The sequence below is a fragment of the Terrapene carolina genome, unplaced genomic scaffold (genome assembly GCF_002925995.2).
Source record: "Terrapene carolina triunguis isolate 2854851 unplaced genomic scaffold, T_m_triunguis-2.0 Scaffold33392, whole genome shotgun sequence".
Classification (NCBI taxonomy): domain Eukaryota; kingdom Metazoa; phylum Chordata; order Testudines; family Emydidae; genus Terrapene; species Terrapene triunguis.
This window is the reverse complement of record NW_020697743.1, coordinates 1,999,799-2,018,543: the sequence shown is the minus strand read 5'-3', so window position 1 is coordinate 2,018,543 and position 18,745 is coordinate 1,999,799. Positions and strand designations below refer to the sequence as shown.

At 46.1% G+C, this 18,745-nt stretch overlaps 1 protein-coding gene across 1 annotated transcript in view; it reads left to right on the top strand.

The window, feature by feature from the left end:
- The window catches only part of LOC113409451 (dynein heavy chain 6, axonemal-like), a 184,948-nt gene that overhangs the window by 20,452 nt on the left and 145,751 nt on the right, over positions 1-18,745 (top strand). The window contains exons 13-20 of the mRNA XM_026663373.1: positions 553-804; positions 2,399-2,527; positions 4,439-4,552; positions 8,015-8,158; positions 8,553-8,765; positions 9,612-9,704; positions 16,044-16,163; positions 18,549-18,729. Coding sequence (XP_026519158.1) covers positions 553-804; positions 2,399-2,527; positions 4,439-4,552; positions 8,015-8,158; positions 8,553-8,765; positions 9,612-9,704; positions 16,044-16,163; positions 18,549-18,729 — 1,246 coding nt within the window. The remainder of the gene's footprint in view (positions 1-552; positions 805-2,398; positions 2,528-4,438; positions 4,553-8,014; positions 8,159-8,552; positions 8,766-9,611; positions 9,705-16,043; positions 16,164-18,548; positions 18,730-18,745) is intronic.

Below are 18,745 nucleotides of genomic sequence, written 5' to 3'. Positions count from 1 at the left end.
TGCTGTATAAAAGATTGAACTACATTTTCAATTTTTAATCTCCCTTTCTCAGCTGCTAATAACTTTCTCAAATTCCTTTTAGACTGAAATTTCACACTTTTAGTAGCAGCAAAATCCATCTTCTCCAGAACATCCAGAAATAGACTGATTTGCAACCAGCAAAATAAAGCAAACTGAGAGAGTAACTATATGTGCCACTGCCTAATATTTTGGTATCAAAACTCTCTATAATGGAATAAAATGGTAACATAACATACTGTATGCTAAGGAAGGGTACATTGAAGAAGATGCCACAAGTCCAGCCAAACATTTCTGTCTTCTCCAGCAGCCTGGACATACTCTGTTTTCAAACAGTAGTGATATAAGAAATGAAAAAATTCAGGGACATAATTAACCTGGCTAGGACTTGTTTTCTTCCCCTTATTAAAATTATTTTACTGTAATAACCATATTTTGATACTGTCAGCAATGTAACTAAGATTAAATAATGGTAAGGATTACTTACGAAAACATGGTTGATTCACAATAGTTGAAGTATGACTATTTTTTCAGATTGAAAGCCTTGAAGAAGAAGGAAATGTGGTAACTCAGATGTATCAGCTTATTGAACAGTACCAAGTACCGACACCTCCTGAAGATTTTGCTCTTTTTGCAACTCTGAAACCATCCATTGTTGCGGTTCGCAATGCAATTGACAAATCAGTGGGTGAAAGAGATTCCAGCATTACCAAATTTTGTCAACATTTAGACCAAGATGTTGTAGAGCTAAATGAGGAAGTGAAAGAAGTGAAACAGCAAGCCCAGGTTTGCAAAGAGCAGTTTACATTATTTTTATACTGTATAGAATTTCTGCAATTGTGTTTTATTAAAACAAGACAACCGAGCAGTAGTAAGGACTATAAAGTTATCAACAGTCTATTCAACAGTGTGAAGTAAGGTGTGATCTGTAATCCGATGCCAATGCTCACATTTTAAATTGTGATGTATGAGTTGAAGGGTTGCACAGTATTTCTGAGGGCAGGATTTGGCCTTATGGATCTAAACATATAGGACCAAATTGTATCTTCTGCACCCAAACAGAGCAGATCTTATCACAGTGGGTCTCTCAGGGACTGGAGGGATGAAATCCTTCTCCCCAACCTGTCTCAGAGCTTCAGCAATGTCCCCCATACGTACTGCCTCTACATGTGATGGGGTTCATCAGCTTGGCACTTGCTCCTTCACTTTTCTGCCCTCAGACCCCACTAGGAGTCCCAAAATCCTCATCTTCCTACCACTGGCAAGGGAACCACACCAGTTCCATTGTAACCAGGGTGCTGTGGATAGAGGGGCAGGATTTGATCTGTAATGCTTAGACATATTTTGAAATGTACATGTTTTTAAAAGCGAGAAGTAATTCTTTTGCTCTACTCTGCGCTAATTAGGCCTCAACTGGATTATTGTGTCCAGTTCTGGGTGCCACATTTCAGGAAAGATGTGGACAAATTGGAGAAAGTCCAGAGAAGAGCAACAAAAATGAAAACATGATTTATCAGGGAAGATTGAAAAAATTGGGTTTGTTTAGTCTGGAGAAGAGAAGACTGAGAGGGGACATGATAACAGTTTTCAAATACATAAAAGGTTGTTACAAGGAGGAGGGAGAAAAATTGTTCTTCTTAACCTCTGAGGATAGGACAAGAAACAATGGGCTTAAATTGCAGCAAGGGAGGTTTAGGCTGGACATTAGGAAAAACTTCCTAACTGTCAGGGTGGTTAAGCACTGGAATAAATTGCCTAGGGAGGTTGTGGAATCTCCAGCATTGGAGATTTTTAAGAGCAGGTTGGACAAACACCTGTCAGGGATGGTCTAGATAATACTTAGTCCTGCCATGAGGCAGGGGACTGGACTAAATGAGCTCTCAAGGTCCCTTCCAGTCCTGTGATTCTATGATTCCATGATTATGGGTATAAAAGGGACCATGACTTGCCTGACTGCAGGTTTTCCTCACAGATGTTGCCATAAGCAATCAGGTCCTGGAAAGATGCCCTTAATGTGTAGCTCTAGCCATGGCATAGTGAGGTTCCATGATCTATTCGGTTAGGGAGCTAACCTTCACCAACTGATGGCAAATTGAAGATGGCGGGGAGAGAATATATTTTTCATTTATAAAGAGAAGAGATTTGATCTGGAATCTTTGATACTGGATAACTTTTCCATACCTATTTACATTGGTCATTTAAAATAGATTAAATCTCATCACACATACGTTATGCTATACGTTTGAATATTGAACTATTGGTTGTATATGTTACTGAGTTTAAAACTTATTTCCATTAGCCTGGAATATAGGATGTTTATCTCAACCTGGACTAAAAGCTAAATTTAACAAACCAACAAAAAGTTGTTTTTGCTAAACAGGACCCACAGATTTTGGATATTGCAGCTGACCAAGCCAAAGTAAAACAAACTCTAACAGACTTGCAAACCATTCTAGATGAGCTACAGAAACGGGCATTCCAGTATAAATCGTACCAGAAGAATTTTAAGGTAATTTTTTTCCCAGCTCTTTGCTGGACTTTTATGAAACCTGAATTGAACTGTATTTTTTGCAGTGTTAAACAAACAAATGTTTCTGAATAGCAGAACTTTGTAAAGCCAATGTCCTGGCTAGTGTCTTTTTGGAAATAGGTATTTCTTGCCCAAACCTGCTCATGCACAAGTGAAGGCTGGATTGAGGCTCCTTTGAAAAATTGTGTGTGATGTCCTAATTAAAACAATGGATTTTGTAATCTTTGTAAGCATTTTAAAGAGAATTTATGAAAATCACAATCTCCATCAGCTACTGGGGGAGTGGGAGTAACAAAGACCCAGCTATAAGTCTGGGGATTGTTTGTGGCTCACTTCCGATATGGCTCAGCTAGACCCATGTCCTATTTCACGTTTACTGGTATATTGTTTCCTAATCAAACAGGCTCATGAGGGAGTCCACATGTCCATACACTGTACCTTCTTTGATGTGTCTGCATTGAAGGAGCTAATCCACTGAGGAAGTACCTTGATTGATTCGAATGTTCAGATAATACCATGGAACAGCCTATGGCAGCCACCTGGACTCCCCCATTGGCCTGTTCAGCTAGGAAAAAATGCACAAGAAATGTGCAGTAGGGAGCAATCCTCCATTGGCAGGGAGTTGGGCTACGTCTTTTAATAGATCTTTTTCCTCTTTAGACTCTGTGACTCCGTTGGGCTTTGGGATTCCTTATAGGCTTGGAAACCAGAGTTCTTCTGGAGCATAACCCTTGTAAGAGCTACATTAAAGAAACAAAAGTGACAAACAATGACTTCATTTGTACTATCTATGAACCATCTGTTTTATGAGGGCCTCATGAGCGTTAGATGAGAGCTTTGCCACCATGCCTGGATGTTTGTGTGGCTATAAATGTAATGCTGATGAGGACTGCTGATGACAGGTAGTTTGTAAGCTTTGTAAGCATTCACCTTACAACTTATTTGCTGCTCAGAAGGTACCTACATTGCTGGAATGGCCACTAGAGCTTGTAACTTTGGTCGGTACAATATCTGACAATACAACAGCTGAGACTTCTTTCAAAGGTTCCACTTCTAGTAGTTGAAAGCACTGTGGGTTACACAACTGTATGTCATAACTCCTGAGAACTATATTGAAGGAGGCTTTAATTTCCATGGGGTTGGAAATGTGCTTTAAGTGGATACATATGTACAGCCGAATCAGTAGGTTTAGAGGGGTAAGTAGCACTAGCGTGCTGTTGGAAAGAACAGACTTTTTTGGAAGATGTCCATTTGCTAGTTACTAACCTAATGCCATCTTTGGGTAGCACCTGGATCCTCATAATATTTAGGTGGCCACAATACCATCTGAAAACATGGGCAGTTGAGTTATCATAAATTTGCTTTGGTTATGGGTGATAAATAGAATTATTGCAATCTGTTATAGTGAGAGAGCTCTTCTACCTGTAATTAAAGGGAATGTCACTGATCCTTCTCAGGACTGGGTATACTATGGACATCAAACAGAGCTTTTCCAGCTGCCTAAAGCATATCTTTGTTTAGTGTTGAATATTCCGCACAGATGGAGAGAACTGTTTTAATGCAATGTATGTGCCTTGGCAGTTTTTCACAGAACTGACTAAAAATTATTCAATAGACTGCAATGTTTACTGACTGCAGTAGATAAAAGGAGTCAAGACAACTGCATGGAGTTCACAATAATTTCATATCTTTTGCACAAAAGTATTTAAGAAGAAATGTGGTTTAGAACAGATTATTTGCTCCTAAAGCAATATGATAAATTGGTATCCCCACTCCCTCCCCAATGTTAACTGTAGAATTTGGCAAATGTGAAGTGGGTATTTTTAAAAATATACAGTAGATTGTTTTATAAGAAGTTTTTAAAATGATTTTTTAAATTTCTCTTTTAAGGTGGAAATTTCAAAATTTGATGCTTTGGAGGAAGTTAGTGCAGAACTGAAACTCAAACAGCTGCTTTGGGATTCTTGTTCTGAATGGGAAATACTCCAAACAGAATGGATGGAGGTAAATTAAATGCTCTGATTCCTAAATGACCAAGTATAAAAATGATGTATAATACAGTTTATAATATAAAATTCCAGTTTATAATATGTAGAAAAAATACTGTTTCTTTTATTTTTCCAAAATAGCATTATAGATTTTTGCATCACAGAGCTTTAAAAGATTACTATGTAGCTAATATTTTTGTAAGTTATTCCAGGGGTTATGCTTCTTGAATTGCTCTATATATTATCTTGTGAGTATTGTGAAGCAAATTGTAAAGTCTGAATAACATGGCAGGAATTTTGTAGATAAGTAAGTTTTATTCTAACCATTTAGAACAAACATTTGGGTTTTGAAGGCTACTTAATCTTTCAGTGTCACTATGGATATCTGCAGTTACTAAGGCTACTAAAGTAGAAAAAGAAAAACAAAACAAAACAGGATAAAAATAGTCTGCCCTTAGATAAAGTTTCACTTTCCTTCATTTGGCTTTCTTCAGGCTTCTCTTCAAAATATACATGAGTTACTCCCAGGGGAATTCTTTGCCACTGCACGTGCGCAGAATTAATGTCCCTCGCAGATTTCTTTGCTTCCCCACAGAAAAATGACTTTCTCATGTGTCCCTCCCCAGCAGTATGTTTCAGGTGTCCAGGGCAGCCAGCAGAGAGGTAAATGATTGTGGGGCAGGAGACCGGACTGGGGAAAAACTGGCTGGTGTCTCCTACCCTGCACCAGGCTCAGCTGCTAGTCCCGGCTGGGCTGGGGAGGATGGGACTTCCTCTTCCCCTGCATGGCATCCGGGGCCGTGTCAGACACACCCCCAGATTTCTCCCCCAGCTGTAGGATGCGCCGCAACCCTCCCCCCCGCCACACATACACTTCCTGCACCCATCGCTCCTCAGCTGCAGGGGGAGGGATCCCTGTACAGGGAGCTGCTCCCCCATCCACCCAACCCCCGGGCCTCCATATCCCTCATACCCAGACCCTCCCACCAAGCCTCAGGCCCCTGCACCCAGAACCCCCCCCCGCCAATGAGCCTCACTCCCCCTGTACCTGGACCACCCCAACGAGCCACCTCCACCTGGATCCCCACCCCACTGAGCCCCACTCCCCCAGCAACTGCCCCCTCCACTGAGCCCCCCACCCCCACACCCCTTCCGAGTGCTATCCCCCCACACCCCCATGCTGCTCCCCAACCACCTTCACCTGGACCCCCCCTGCAGAGTCCCATTACCATTGCACCCAGAACCCTCCAACAAGCCCACGTGCATCCAGATCCCCCCTGCACCTGGATCCCCCACTGAGCTGCCCGCACCTAGATTGTTCCACACAGAACCCTCTCAACCCACACCTGGATCTCCCCATGCTAAGCCCCTCCACACTTGGATCCTGCCTTGCTGAGCCTGCCTGCCCACACCTGGCGCATCTGGCAAGGAGAGGCAGGCCCAGTCCTTGCGCTGTGTCAGGGTTGGGTGCAGCCTCTCCGCTGAGTCCGTGTCCCGGGGCGAGGGGGGGGAGCTGCACAGTGATCTCCCACCTTTGTGCAGACAGTAGCCTGTGCTCCCCAATGCCATGCTGGAGTCTCCACATTTATTTGACAAATATAATTTGCAGAACTTGACAGAATTTTAAAATATAGTATGCAGAATTTTTAATTTTTTGATGCAGAATGCCCCCAGGAGTAATGAGTTGGACCTTGCAGTGGTCAGATGACACCGCAAAGTATGAGTTTTGGTTACTCGTGTCTTGGCCAACAAAACAGCTAATATTCTTCTGGGTTGTAAAATTCTTTCACCTCCTCTTCACATCCAGCTATAGTTTTGGACATTCTGACTGCCTGCAGTAGTAATTTCCACAGGATGACTGCATGATTTGTGAAGAAATTTTTGTTTTATATTTACCTGCCAGTAATTTAAACATCTCACTGATACCTTCTGTGTTCTAACCACCGATTGTCTCTATAATAATATCCATAGATTGGAAATTGTTTATGGCCAGGGCCATCTTTTCATTAGATGATGTACAGCGCCTGGCACACTGGGGTCCTGCACAATGGCTCTAGGTGCTCCTGCAGTACATATAAATCAATAAATAATATTATTATGAGACAGCATATAAAGCCTCAGTCATTATAGTAATGCCCCATTCTTGTGTGTGGGTTCCCAGTGCTGTACTGGTGGGAACTGCCATGACTTCAGAGGTTTAGGGCGGCCAGCACCTCCCCTCCAACCGATGGGATGTTCTCTTCCTGTTGAGGAGATGAACTAGCCCTTAGGGCCTCTAGCTGTCAGTTCCTGTTTCACTGCTGACTGGAAGAGGGGCTCCCTATCGCTGCTGCTGCAGCTGCATTAGTCAGAAAAATCAACATTTTATCTGCTTTGCGCTGATTTTTATGAGTGTTTCCTCAAGGTCTATAGTAATGTATGCAGCTATCTTAGATTCTGTCAGTGAAAACTAACAAAATAAATGGAGAAGAAAGGTTGATTTTTGTGCTGTGCGAGGTGTCTCATACTTCTCAATACTAGTGTTTTGTAATTTCTACCTCCCCCACTACTTTTAGTCTTTTCTGCTCGTTTAGATCAAATTTGGCTCCATTTGTGCCCTCCTATAAAATATTGAGGTGTGTTTCCTATTGTATATCAGGCTGCCACACACCCTAAGTGGGAGCCTTCTTCCACCAGAGCATAGAGGGATTCCGCATCTGAAAGGTATATGGTACATCTCACCCTACCTCTTGTCATGGTATGGTAGTTGGTGTCATGGTGTATTTACTTGCTGTATATTAATTACCTACTAGATGTCTGTGTGTGCTGTATAGAGCTTTAGACAAGGCTTGGTCCCTGGTGAAAACAAGGCAGACAATGCTGGGACTTGAGTTGTGTGGAAACCTGTTTGTGTTTGTACTTTGTTGTTGTGCAGTTGTTTAAGAAAGACTGTGGTCATTCCATATATTGTGGCTAGGATGACCAGATAGCAAGTGTGAAAAATCAGGACAGGAGGTGGGAAGTAATAGGTACCTATATAAGAAAAAGCCCCAAAATTCGGGACTGTCCCTATCTGGTCACCCTAATTGTGGCAGTGGAAGACTGCAGGCATCAAAAGTGCCAGCTTTGCCTATTATCAAACCACAGTAGAGCCTTTTCTTTTTAATTTGCAAAATTCACTGAGTCTCCCTATCATTAGTGTTCTATTGTAGTACCTTTCTTTTACCTGTGTTTAATGGATTACGTGTATATAATAGTGCTTTGCTTTAGAATATACTGCCTTTTGAAGCCTTTGAGTGCCCAAGGATTGCAGGATCTGACCATATACTGTAACTGTTGGATGCACTGTGTGTCAGATTTTGCTATCCTTACTTATGTTGAGTAGTGCCTTACTGTATGAGTAGTGCCATTGATTGCAGTGATTTCTTTGTGGAGTAAGGTACTATTCAAAGTGAATGTGACCATTAATTAATATATTTTCTCTGTTTGGTTTTCACAGTGTAAATTTGATAGCTTGGATCCAGAATACCTGAATTCTCAGGTTTCCAAGTACGCCAAATTTGTGAATCAATTGGAAAAGGGTTTGCCACCCAATAATATAGTGCCCCGGCTCAAGGGGAATGTGGAGAAGATGAGAGAAAAGGTAAAATAGCAACCTGAAATTCCCTTTCCAAAAAGCTTTTTAGAAAAACATGAAGTTAAACTATACTATTTATTTTTCAATAAACTTCAAAGATTCCCTCATTTTATATAACTCGTCCAGAGGCAAAATGGAAAGGGAGTGAAAAAACAAAAAACAGAAAACTTCAGTTTTTGAAAACTAAACGATTTTGTTTTTTGCCAAAAATTTCAAACAAAAAGAAACTGGGGGGAAAAGGATCATTTGTTTCTAAAAATAACTAAATAAAAATTTTGATCAAAAGTCTTTTACGAGTTCTACTTACAAGCTCTATGTAAAAGATGGTGCTTTGAGAGAGCGCTAGGGTTGTAAAATACATGAATGAAAAATAAATATATTGTTTGTTTTACTTTTCCAGCTTCCAGTTATCACAGACCTAAGAAACCCCTTTTTGAAACCCAGGCACTGGGCAGTTTTGGAGCAAATAGTTAATGCACCACTGGTGGATGTGGAATACCCATTATCTTTGGCTCGACTGGTTGAGCTCAGTGCTTTTGAATTTTCTCAAGAAATTCAGGATGTTTCTGGACAAGCTTCTGGAGAAGCTTCCTTAGAGACCATTCTCAAAAAGGTAACTTTTACAAACAAACATTTGTCTTTGTTTTTGACAATATGCTGAAAACCTTGACCTTTTTATGGATGACTAAGAAAGAATGTGTGTCTCAATATATATGTATATAAGTACTTATATAAGTATATACACAGTATATAAGTACCACATTAATGGTAAGTAGAATTTTTATATTTGAGCGAAATATAAAGCAGAAATACAGTTTCTGTCATAATAGACCTCTGCCCTTCCAAGGAGCATGTTCAAGGGGGCTTACAAAGGCAGAGACTGATGCAGCAGGTGCACTGTCTAACAGAACTGTCCTTGGCAGAGAATGTTGGGCCCACAGAATGTTCTGTGCCTTCTCGGCTGCCTCTCCAGTAGCACATACCCCCTGATGTCAGCAAGTCTGTGCTGAAATCATGTTTTGGCTTGAAGAGTCTCTATGCAAGTTGACATTATTGTAAACAGACAAAAACCATGCTTTGTTTATTATAGTTTTATGCAAAATAAGAAAAAGGTTGATGCTTGTTAAATGGAAAAGGACAAAGTCAGCAGAGATTTTTTTCCCTTTTTCTTCTGAGAAGAGAGAACAAACACTACAAAGTAAAACAATCATTTGACAGTGTCTGTTTAGTCCCATGCATCTGAAGAATTGGGATTTTTACCCATGAAAGCTTATGCCCAAATAAATCTGTTAGTCTTTAAGGTGCCACTGGACTCCTCGTTGTTGTTGGGTTTTTTTTAGGTGAAAGGGCAGTTTTTTCATTAGTTGGAATTAGACTTTCTACACTTTATTTACTTTGTAAAACCTAAATGTTTTAGTATTGTAAGTAGATTTACAAGGTTTATAATTTTCTCAACCAGGTGGAGGATTCTTGGAAAACAACTGAATTCATTGTTCTTCCTCATCGTGATTCTAAAGATGTTTTTATCCTTGGTGGTACAGACGACATTCAGGTAAGTCACTGCTTGTACTTAATAGACAGCTGAGAAAAGTTCAAGTGAAACTAGCAAAAATTCAGATGAAACTAGCAGTGGCAGGTTACATTTATAAAATTCGGGCAATGACCTGGTAATGGTCTATGTTGATGGAACATTTTATATTATTTTAAACAATGTATAAACAAAATATAAATTCACATTCTTTTTGCTTATCCATTTAATAACAAAATCTTTTCTCAAGAGAGTTTGTAATTTTTCATAAACATTCAGTTCTTCGAGTGCTTGCTCATATCGATTCCAATTAGGTGTGCGCGCGCCGCGTGCACGATCGTCGGAGAATTTTCTATGCTAGCAACACCCTGTGGGTTGGCTGGGGAGCCCCCTGGAGTGTCGCCTTCATGGCGCTGGATATATACCCCAGCCGACCCAGCGCCCCCTCAGTTCCTTCTTATCGCCCGTGACGGTCGTTGGAACTGTGGAGCGCCATAGCTGTCCTCCACTCTCCCTAGCTTTCCTTGTTAGTTATTGTTGTAGTTAGTTGTTAGTTGTATAGTTATAGATTTAGTATAGTTTAGTAGTTTAATAGCTGTTACAGAGTAGTTATAAGTAGTTAGAGGGGGTAAGGGGGTTTTCATCTCCCCCTTTCCCCCCGGCGTGCAGCCGGGCTCATGCCCAAGGCTCCTGGCTTTAAACCGTGCGCGACCTGCGCTAAGCCTATGCCAACGGGAGACCCCCACGACTCTTGTCTAAAGTGTTTAGGGGAGTCTCACCAGACTGATAAGTGCAGGATCTGCAAGGCTTTTCGGCCCAGGACCAAAAAGGAGCGGGACTTTCGTCTTAAACAACTCCTTGTGGAGGCGGCACTTAGCCCAGACCCTCCTTCGGCACGCCAAGCTCCGGCATCGAACGCCTCGGTGCGCAGCGCCCCGGCGGCGGCCTCGGGTACTGCACTGCGAGGAGATGCGGATAAGACCCCACGGCTCCGTCCTCCATCGGCACCGCGTTCGCCACAAGCCCCTCGGCGCCGTTCCCTGTCTCCGGGTCACAAGAGACCCCGTAAAACACAGGAGACTGCCACGCAACAGCAGGCACCGGCGCCCCCTGCACTGGCTGTGGAGTCGCGTCCGGCATCGGAACGTCTGAGGTTACAGGCGCCGGCATCGACACCGTTGACTCTGGCACCGGTAGTAGGGCCGCTGAGTCCGGTGCGGACTGGCTCCCCGCCCCGTTCCGTGGTTGAGCCGTGTCTCCCGTCTACGCCGGAGACGTTTGCGATGGTGAGAGACTCATTGCCCTCACGGAACCGGCACCGTCTCAGACCGCGGCACCGCATCCGCTCCGCACGGTGCAATCCAGGGGCAAGCCTGCCCTGCTACACCCTCTATCTCCGAGCGTGGATTCTCGGCACCGCTCCCAGTCTCGGAGCAGGTCCCGACGCCGCTCGCAGTCCCGGCACCAGTCTTCATCACGGCGCTGGTCGTACTCGCGGCCCAGCTCTTCCTCCCGGCACTGGTCCACCTCTCGGCACCGACCCGAGCATTGATACCGCTCAGAGTCCCGACGCAGTTCCCGGAACTGGTATGAGCGCCGATCCCGTTCGAGAGGCCGCTCCCGGCACCGATTCTACAGACGGTCTTCTTCGCGATCCAGATCTGGATCCCGGTACCGGCATGGCCATCAGCACCGTTCTCGCTCCCGGTTCCGCTCCCCGGCACCGCGCAGAGACCGCTCTCCCGTGGACCGGCACCGCTCGGCACCGTTCCAGGAGGAGCCAGCGCAATCACGCTCGGCACTGCCCTGGCCCTCAAGATCTGCGTCTCGCTCTTCTGAAGGTGCCTCCCGCTCAGCCTATCCCGCTCAGGGTCAGGCAGCGGACGACCTTTGCCATTGGCAGGATGGGGCAGAGGACCCTAGACAGGACCCTGCACATTGGTCTTTCTGGACCCCATGGGCATATCACCGGGCATATCACCAGGCACAAGGGGCTCCACCAGCGGCCTCTCGCTCGGCACACTCAGAGCCCAGGGTACCGGAGGCCACCATTACCCGTCCTCCCCCAGGGGGTATTGAGGCTCCTGTGCCAACGCCCATGCAGGCCCCAGACCCCAGTACAGGGGATCCTGGACATAAGGGACCCTCGGATCCAGACCCACCTCTGGATCCTTTACCTCCTGAGGCATCTTCCTCATCTTGCCCAGATGAGGCGGTGGCGGGCATGACAACCTCGGGCCCACCCCCGATAGACCTCCGTGCCCACCAAGACCTGTTACGTAGGGTGGCACGGAACATGGATCTTCAGGCAGAGGAGATAGTGGAAGTGGAGGACCCGGTGGTGAGCATATTCTCAGCTGAGGATGCATGTCCCAGGACCCCAGCGCAGGCCCTTTAGGCCCCAGCCCCAGAGGTTCTACCCTCCTCCTCCTCGTCCAAGACAGGACTTCCCCAGAAGGCGTGGACGAATTGGTAGAAGGAGGTCGACCGGTCCCCAACTCGGTCAGAACCAAGGCCCTCCTAGACCACCTTCAGGGCCTAGACAAAATTTTTGAAGGTGCGCTCGAGGACGGCGTACTAGCCACCACTCAGGATCCATTCCCTTTATTTCGGGATCGCCTCTCCCATTTCCACCGTGCTTGGTCCCTTATAACCTCAGACCGTTGGGTTCTTCGCACGGTGGAAGGGGGATACGCTCTTCAGTTTTCTTCGTCCCCCCCCCTTCTACCCTCCCGCCCCGTCCCTCTTCAGGGACCCTTCTCACAAGCAACTCCTTACACAGGAGGTTTTTACGCTTCTTTCTATGGGGGTGATAGAGGAGGTTCCATCAGAGTTAAGGGGCAGGGGATTTTACTCCCGCTACTTCCTGATCCCCAAGACAAAAGGGGGTCTTCGACCCATTTTAGATTTATGCGGACTCAACAAATTCATGGTAAAGTTGAAGTTCCGCATGGTCTCGCTGGGGACCATTATCCCTTCCCTGGATCCTGGAGACTGGTACGCCGCCCTCGACATGAAGGACGCATATTTTCATATAGCAATCTACCCTCTGCACAGGCGCTACCTTCGATTTGTAGTAAACAACGTACACTACCAATTTGCCGTCCTTCCCTTCGGCTTGTCCACGGCTCCGAGAGTGTTCACCAAATGTATGGCCATCGTGGCAGCCTACCTTCGTCGACAAAGGATACAGGTGTTCCCGTATCTAGACAAGTGGCTGGTGCGCGGCCACACCAGGGAGCAGCTTCAATCCCACGTCCAAATCACACTACAAACATTCCACAAGTTGGGCATCTTACTCAACAAAGAAAAGTCTACTCTGGAGCCAACCCAGAGAATAGAGTTTATCGGGGCAGTCTTAGACTCCAGACTCGCCCGCGCTCTTCTGCCAGACACTCGGTTTCAGACCATCGCAAACATCATCCGCAGCCTCCAGGGCTTCCCGACTTCCACGATAAGGAAGTGCCTCAGCCTGTTCGGACACATGGCTTCTTGCACTTACGTAACCAGGCATGCCAGATTTCAGCTCCGCCCGCTTCAGGCCTGGGTGTCATCGGTGTACCGTCCTTGTCGGGACAGCCTGAACATGGTGGTCACGGTTCCGAATTCGGTCTTGATCTCTCTCAACTGGTGGCTGAACCACAAGTCGGTGTGCGAAGGAGTGCTGTTTCACACCCCACAACCCTCCCTGTACCTGGTCACGGACGCATCATCTCTCGGCTGGGGCGCTCACCTCGGGGAGCACCAAACGCAGGGCCTGTGGACCACATCCGAACTAGCTCTGCACATCGATGTTCAAGAGCTGATGGCAGTGCGCCTAGCCTGTCAGCCGTTTCACGGTCTCCTACATGGCCGTTGCGTGGCAGTCCTCACAGACAACACCATGGCCATGTTCTACATCAACAAGCAAGGGGGAGCCCGATCATCCCTCCTATGCCAGGAGGCCATTCGCCTGTGGGAATTTTGCATTGCCCACTCGATACATCTCATGGCATCGTTCCTCCCTGGAGTCCAGAACACTCTAGCGGACCGTCTAGCAGATCCTTCCAGACGCACGAGTGGTCGATTCACCCAGATATCATCCACTCCATCTTCCAGAGGTGGGGATTTCCCCAGCTCGACCTATTTGCCTCACGCGCCAACAGGAAGTGCCACGTGTTCTGCTCCCTCCAGGGGCGATCTCCGGGCTCCCTGTCGGACGCTTTCCTGCTACCGTGGAAGGACCAGCTGTTTTATGCTTTCCCTCCATTTCTGCTGGTCCACAAGATCCTGCTCAAGCTACGTAGAGACAAGACACGTATGATTCTAGTCGCTCCAGGTTGGCCAAGACAGCACTAGTACACCACGCTCCTGGAGCTGTTGGTACAGACTCCGATCACGCTTCCACTGCGCCTGGACTTGATCTCTCAGGACCACGGCCGACTCTGTCACCCCGACCTGCAATCGCTCCACCTTACAGCGTGGATGCTGCATGGCTGACTCGGACAGAGCTACGATGCTCACATTCCGTGCAGCAGGTTCTGTTGGGCAGCAGGAAACCCTCTACATGGGCCACTTACTTGGCCAAATGGAAGCGCTTCTCCTGTTGGTGCGAGCAGCGGGCCACGCCCCCCTTGCAGGCGTCAATCCCACTTGTACTTGAATATCTCCTATCCCTAAAACAGCAGGGCCTGGCGATATCTTCGGTCAGGGTGCACCTGGCTGCTATATCGGCGTTCCACCCAGGAGAACACACTTCCTCGGTCTTCTCTAACCCAATGGTCGTCAGATTCCTCAAGGGCTTAGACCGCCTATACCCACAGCTGCGTCAACCGGTTCCGGCGTGGGATCTTAACCTGGTTCTCTCCAAGCTCACGGGGCCCCCGTTCGAGCCATTGGCTACCTGGTCACTCCTTTACCTATCTTGGAAGACAGCCTTCCTTGTAGCCATCACTTCAGCAAGGTGTGTTTCTGAAATCAGAGCGCTCACGTCCGAACCTCCGTATATAGTCTTCCATAAAGACAAGGTGCAGCTTCGCCCCCACCCTGCCTTTCTTCCCAAGGCGGTATCAGCTTTTCATGTGAACCAGGTTATATTTCTCCCGGTCTTCCATCCTAAGCCGCACGCTACGCGACAAGACCAGCGTATGCACTCCTTGGATGTACGCAGGGCCCTTGCTTTCTATATCGAGCGTACGAAGCCGTTTAGGAAGACGACTCAACTCTTCGTTGCAGTGGCTGACCGGATGAAAGGCCTACTGGTCTCCTCGCTACATATCTCCTCTTGGATCACGTCCTGTATTCATGCTTGCTATGACCTGGCCGGTGCCCCGACGCCGCACCTCACCGCCCACTCCACGAGGGCCCAAGCCTCCTCGACTGCCTTCCTGGCTCACCTCCCGATCCATGACATTTGTAGAGCGGCGGTTTTGTCATCGGTTCACACCTTTGCCGCTCACTATGCGCTTGTACAGCAGTCTAGAGATGATGGTGCATTTGGATCAGCGGTTCTGCACTCAGCGATGTCTCACTCCGACCCCACCGCCTAGGTAAGCCTTGGTAGTCACCTAATTGGAATCGATATGAGTAAGCACTCGAAGAAGAAAAAACGGTTACTCACCTTTGTAACTGTTGTTCTTTGAGATGTGTTGCTCATATCCATTCCAAACCCACCCCCTTTCCCCACTGTCGGAGTAGCCGGCAAGAAGGAACTGAGGGGGCGCTGGGTCGGCTGGGGTATATATCCAGCGCCATGAAGGCGCCACTCCAGGGGGCTCCCCAGCCGACCCACTGGGTGTTGCTAGGGTAGAAAATTCTCCGACGATTGTGCACGCGGCGTGCGCACACCTAATTGGAATGGATATGAGCAACACATCTCGAAGAACAACAGTTACAAAGGTGAGTAACTGCTTTTTCTCCAAAGTTAACAATTGCAGTATCTATTACATATGTAATTATCTTAATAAATTATAGATACTTTGGTTAATATCAAACATTAGAACTAGAAGAACTAATATCAGCTGGATGACTGCATAAAACCTATCTAGAACCCCTCTCCTGCAACGGTGTACCCTTTTTGCAGGTGCTTGGGTCTGTTGGGGGTTGGACTAGATGACCTCCTGAGGTCCCTTCCAACCCTGATATTCTATGATCCTATGATCTGTGCAGAGCCATTTGCAGGATCAGGGCCTAATTTCTGTGATTTGGAAAATATGTTATGAAATCATAGCATACACTTCAGCCAAAGTTTGATTCAACTAAAACTTTAGGCAACAAACCATTTGTTTTGAAATAACATACCTTCATCCATTTTATTTTGATCATTGCTAGTGGAGAATCAGGTCCCCAGACAGTAACTGACAGACTGTGTACTTCTTATTTAAGGTTCTTCTTGATGACAGCACTATTAATGTAGCAACTATAGCCTCCTCACGATATGTGGGCCCTCTGAAAGCACGTGTTGATGAATGGCAAAAGCAGCTCTCCTTATTTAGTCAAACATTGGTGAGTAGCAAACAACAAAACAGCTTCTTAGGACTTAGCTTGAGTCTCAAATAAAGGACAAAGTGGCGGAGTTTATTTTAAAATACTGAATATGTTGAAATTGCTTGAAAGGAGATCTTTTTTTTTTTAACCTAATTTTACAAGGTGATGTCACAAAGTCCCCATTGATCTTATATTTGTTGGGAAAACCATCATTCAGAATGTGTCAGTGACGTACACAGTCCAAATAATGAGCTTATACTGTATTTGTTTAACTTTCACCCTGGGAATGCTATCTAACTGGCAAGTGAATGGCTTCTGCAAATTGGAAGTGCGTGTTGGCCGCAAGCAGAGAGAAGCTAGGGTGCATAGTAAGAGCGTTCAGTAGTAGTGGTATCAGATCTCTCCAGGTCTTGGTGTGGGTGGTGGGTGGGTCCAGCAGCCTATGGGAGGCAAGGTCCAAGCCCCTTGCAAAGTGGGGTAGCTGGTGCCTTGCTGCTGGAGTGGGGATGACAAGGTCAGCTTTGAGTTCTTGACATGAGGCACTTCTTGCCAGAAAGTGTGATAGCTGGGAGCGATTCTGGGTTGGGTACATGTAATTGAGCGAAAATAGTGGCCAGTTCATCAGCTGTGGGGTGGACAGGGCTAATGTCATGGGTAGAGGAAGGGTTCTGCACTGAAATACTGCAGATGATCAATTGAGGATCAATATACAAGGCCCCATTGGCCTAAATAATACTTGAAGCATATGGACCTAAATTGAAATGCCCGTAGTATAAACGATTGGAAAATTATTCAAAATATTGAAACTAAAGGAAAATGTGAATGTGTGATTTTAAAATTAGCAACAGTAAAACATTAATATTAGAAAGAGAAGCAACACTGGCCAGCTCTCTTCCTCTGCAGACGTAGCACTGGGAGGGGCTCACACAGCACTGGTCAGAGCTGGGGGAGTTTTTTGCAACAGGAGAAAACAAGAGGTCCTAAGCATGCTCCGGTACGGGAGAGGTAGCAGAGTTCCAGAGCTCGGGCTGCAGCCTGAGCCTGAATGTCTACACTGCAATTCAACAGCCCCTTAGCCCGGGCCCTGCGATCCCAAGTCAGCTTGCACGGGCCAGCCACGGGGTCTAATTGCAGCGCAGATATATCCCCAGGGGCCAGTATCACCTGGAAGCGGGATTGTGCCTATCCTGTGTCCCCTTTGTGCCGGCCTAGCTGGTGCAGAGGGGCTGTAGGGTAACAATGAACAGAGCCTGAGGCTTATTTCTCTATAATTTCTCACTGTTACTACCACCATTGCAACTCCACTGATCGCACCAATAGCTGCCGGTGCTGTGTAGACCTACTCTGGGCAGGCTTAGGGGACATGGTGCTGAAAATGCTGGCAGCCTGGAGCTCTGCTTACACCAACGCTTCTAATGTTGCGACCTCCAGTGGAGCTGCCAGAGTAGTAGCCACAGTAGGAAGTTTGGGGCAAAAAAGCCTTGTGGAGATACCACCTCATAGTATGACATCTTTGTGCTGCTGGAGAACCTGATTGGCCTGCAATATCCAGCACCATCCTGTTAATCTTCATGCAAGGGAAGAAGGCAGCAGACCTGCAGTTAACCCTTTATTTGCTGGTGGCCAAGTCAGTCTCTTGCAGCCTGTCACATGTCATAAAATAAAGGTTCTTCTCAAGCAGCATATATTATATCCTTTGTTTTCCCCCTTTTTAAAAAAATAAATAAATCACAATTTAAGAGAGAATCTGACAAATGTCCAAGAAGATTTGCCAGATTTTTCAAAGCAGCCTACCTAGCATGTTATCAAATAGAGTTTACTTGGTGAGTGTATTGGAAATGTACGTTCTTCGTGACCATACAATTTGCCATATAGAAAATTATCTTAGAGGATCTTTGGAGGGTGGGGGGCAAAGTGCACACTGTCTCATCAAATGTCTGATAGTTGAGCCAAAGGGCTAAAATTGTGTCATGAATATTGAAGTTTTGACAGTCTTAGGGTAGGTCTATACTTACCTCCAGGTCCAGCGGTAAGCAATCGATCTTCTGGGATCGATCCCGGAAGTGCTCGCCGTCGACGCCGGTACTTCTGCTCGTCGAGAGGAGTTCGCGGCGTCGACGGGGGAGCCTGCCTGCCGCGTCTGGACCCGCGGTAAGTTCGAACTAAGGTACTTTGACTTCAGTTACGTTATTCACGTAGCTGAAGTTGCATATCTTAGTTCGAAGTGGGGGGGGTTAGTGTGGACCCAGGCCTAAGGGTGGATATCTGAAATCTTATGGAGGATTCATATTTAATATTTGTGGATTTTCTTCTGCTTCCTAATTTGAAAATTCAGACTGTATTTCAATAATTCTCCTTTGTAAGGATGGGGACTAATTGCTCAAGTTTTCCTTTTTTTTCTAGGAAGAGTGGTTGACATGTCAGAGAAACTGGCTTTACTTAGAAAGTATTTTTAGTGCTCCTGATATACAGAGGCAGCTACCTGGAGAGGCAAAGATGTTCTTACAGGTGGATAAGTCCTGGAAGGAAATAATGAGAAAAGTTAATCGTCTGCCAAATGCTCTTCGTGCTGCTACTCAGCCTGGTATAAAATAATGGTG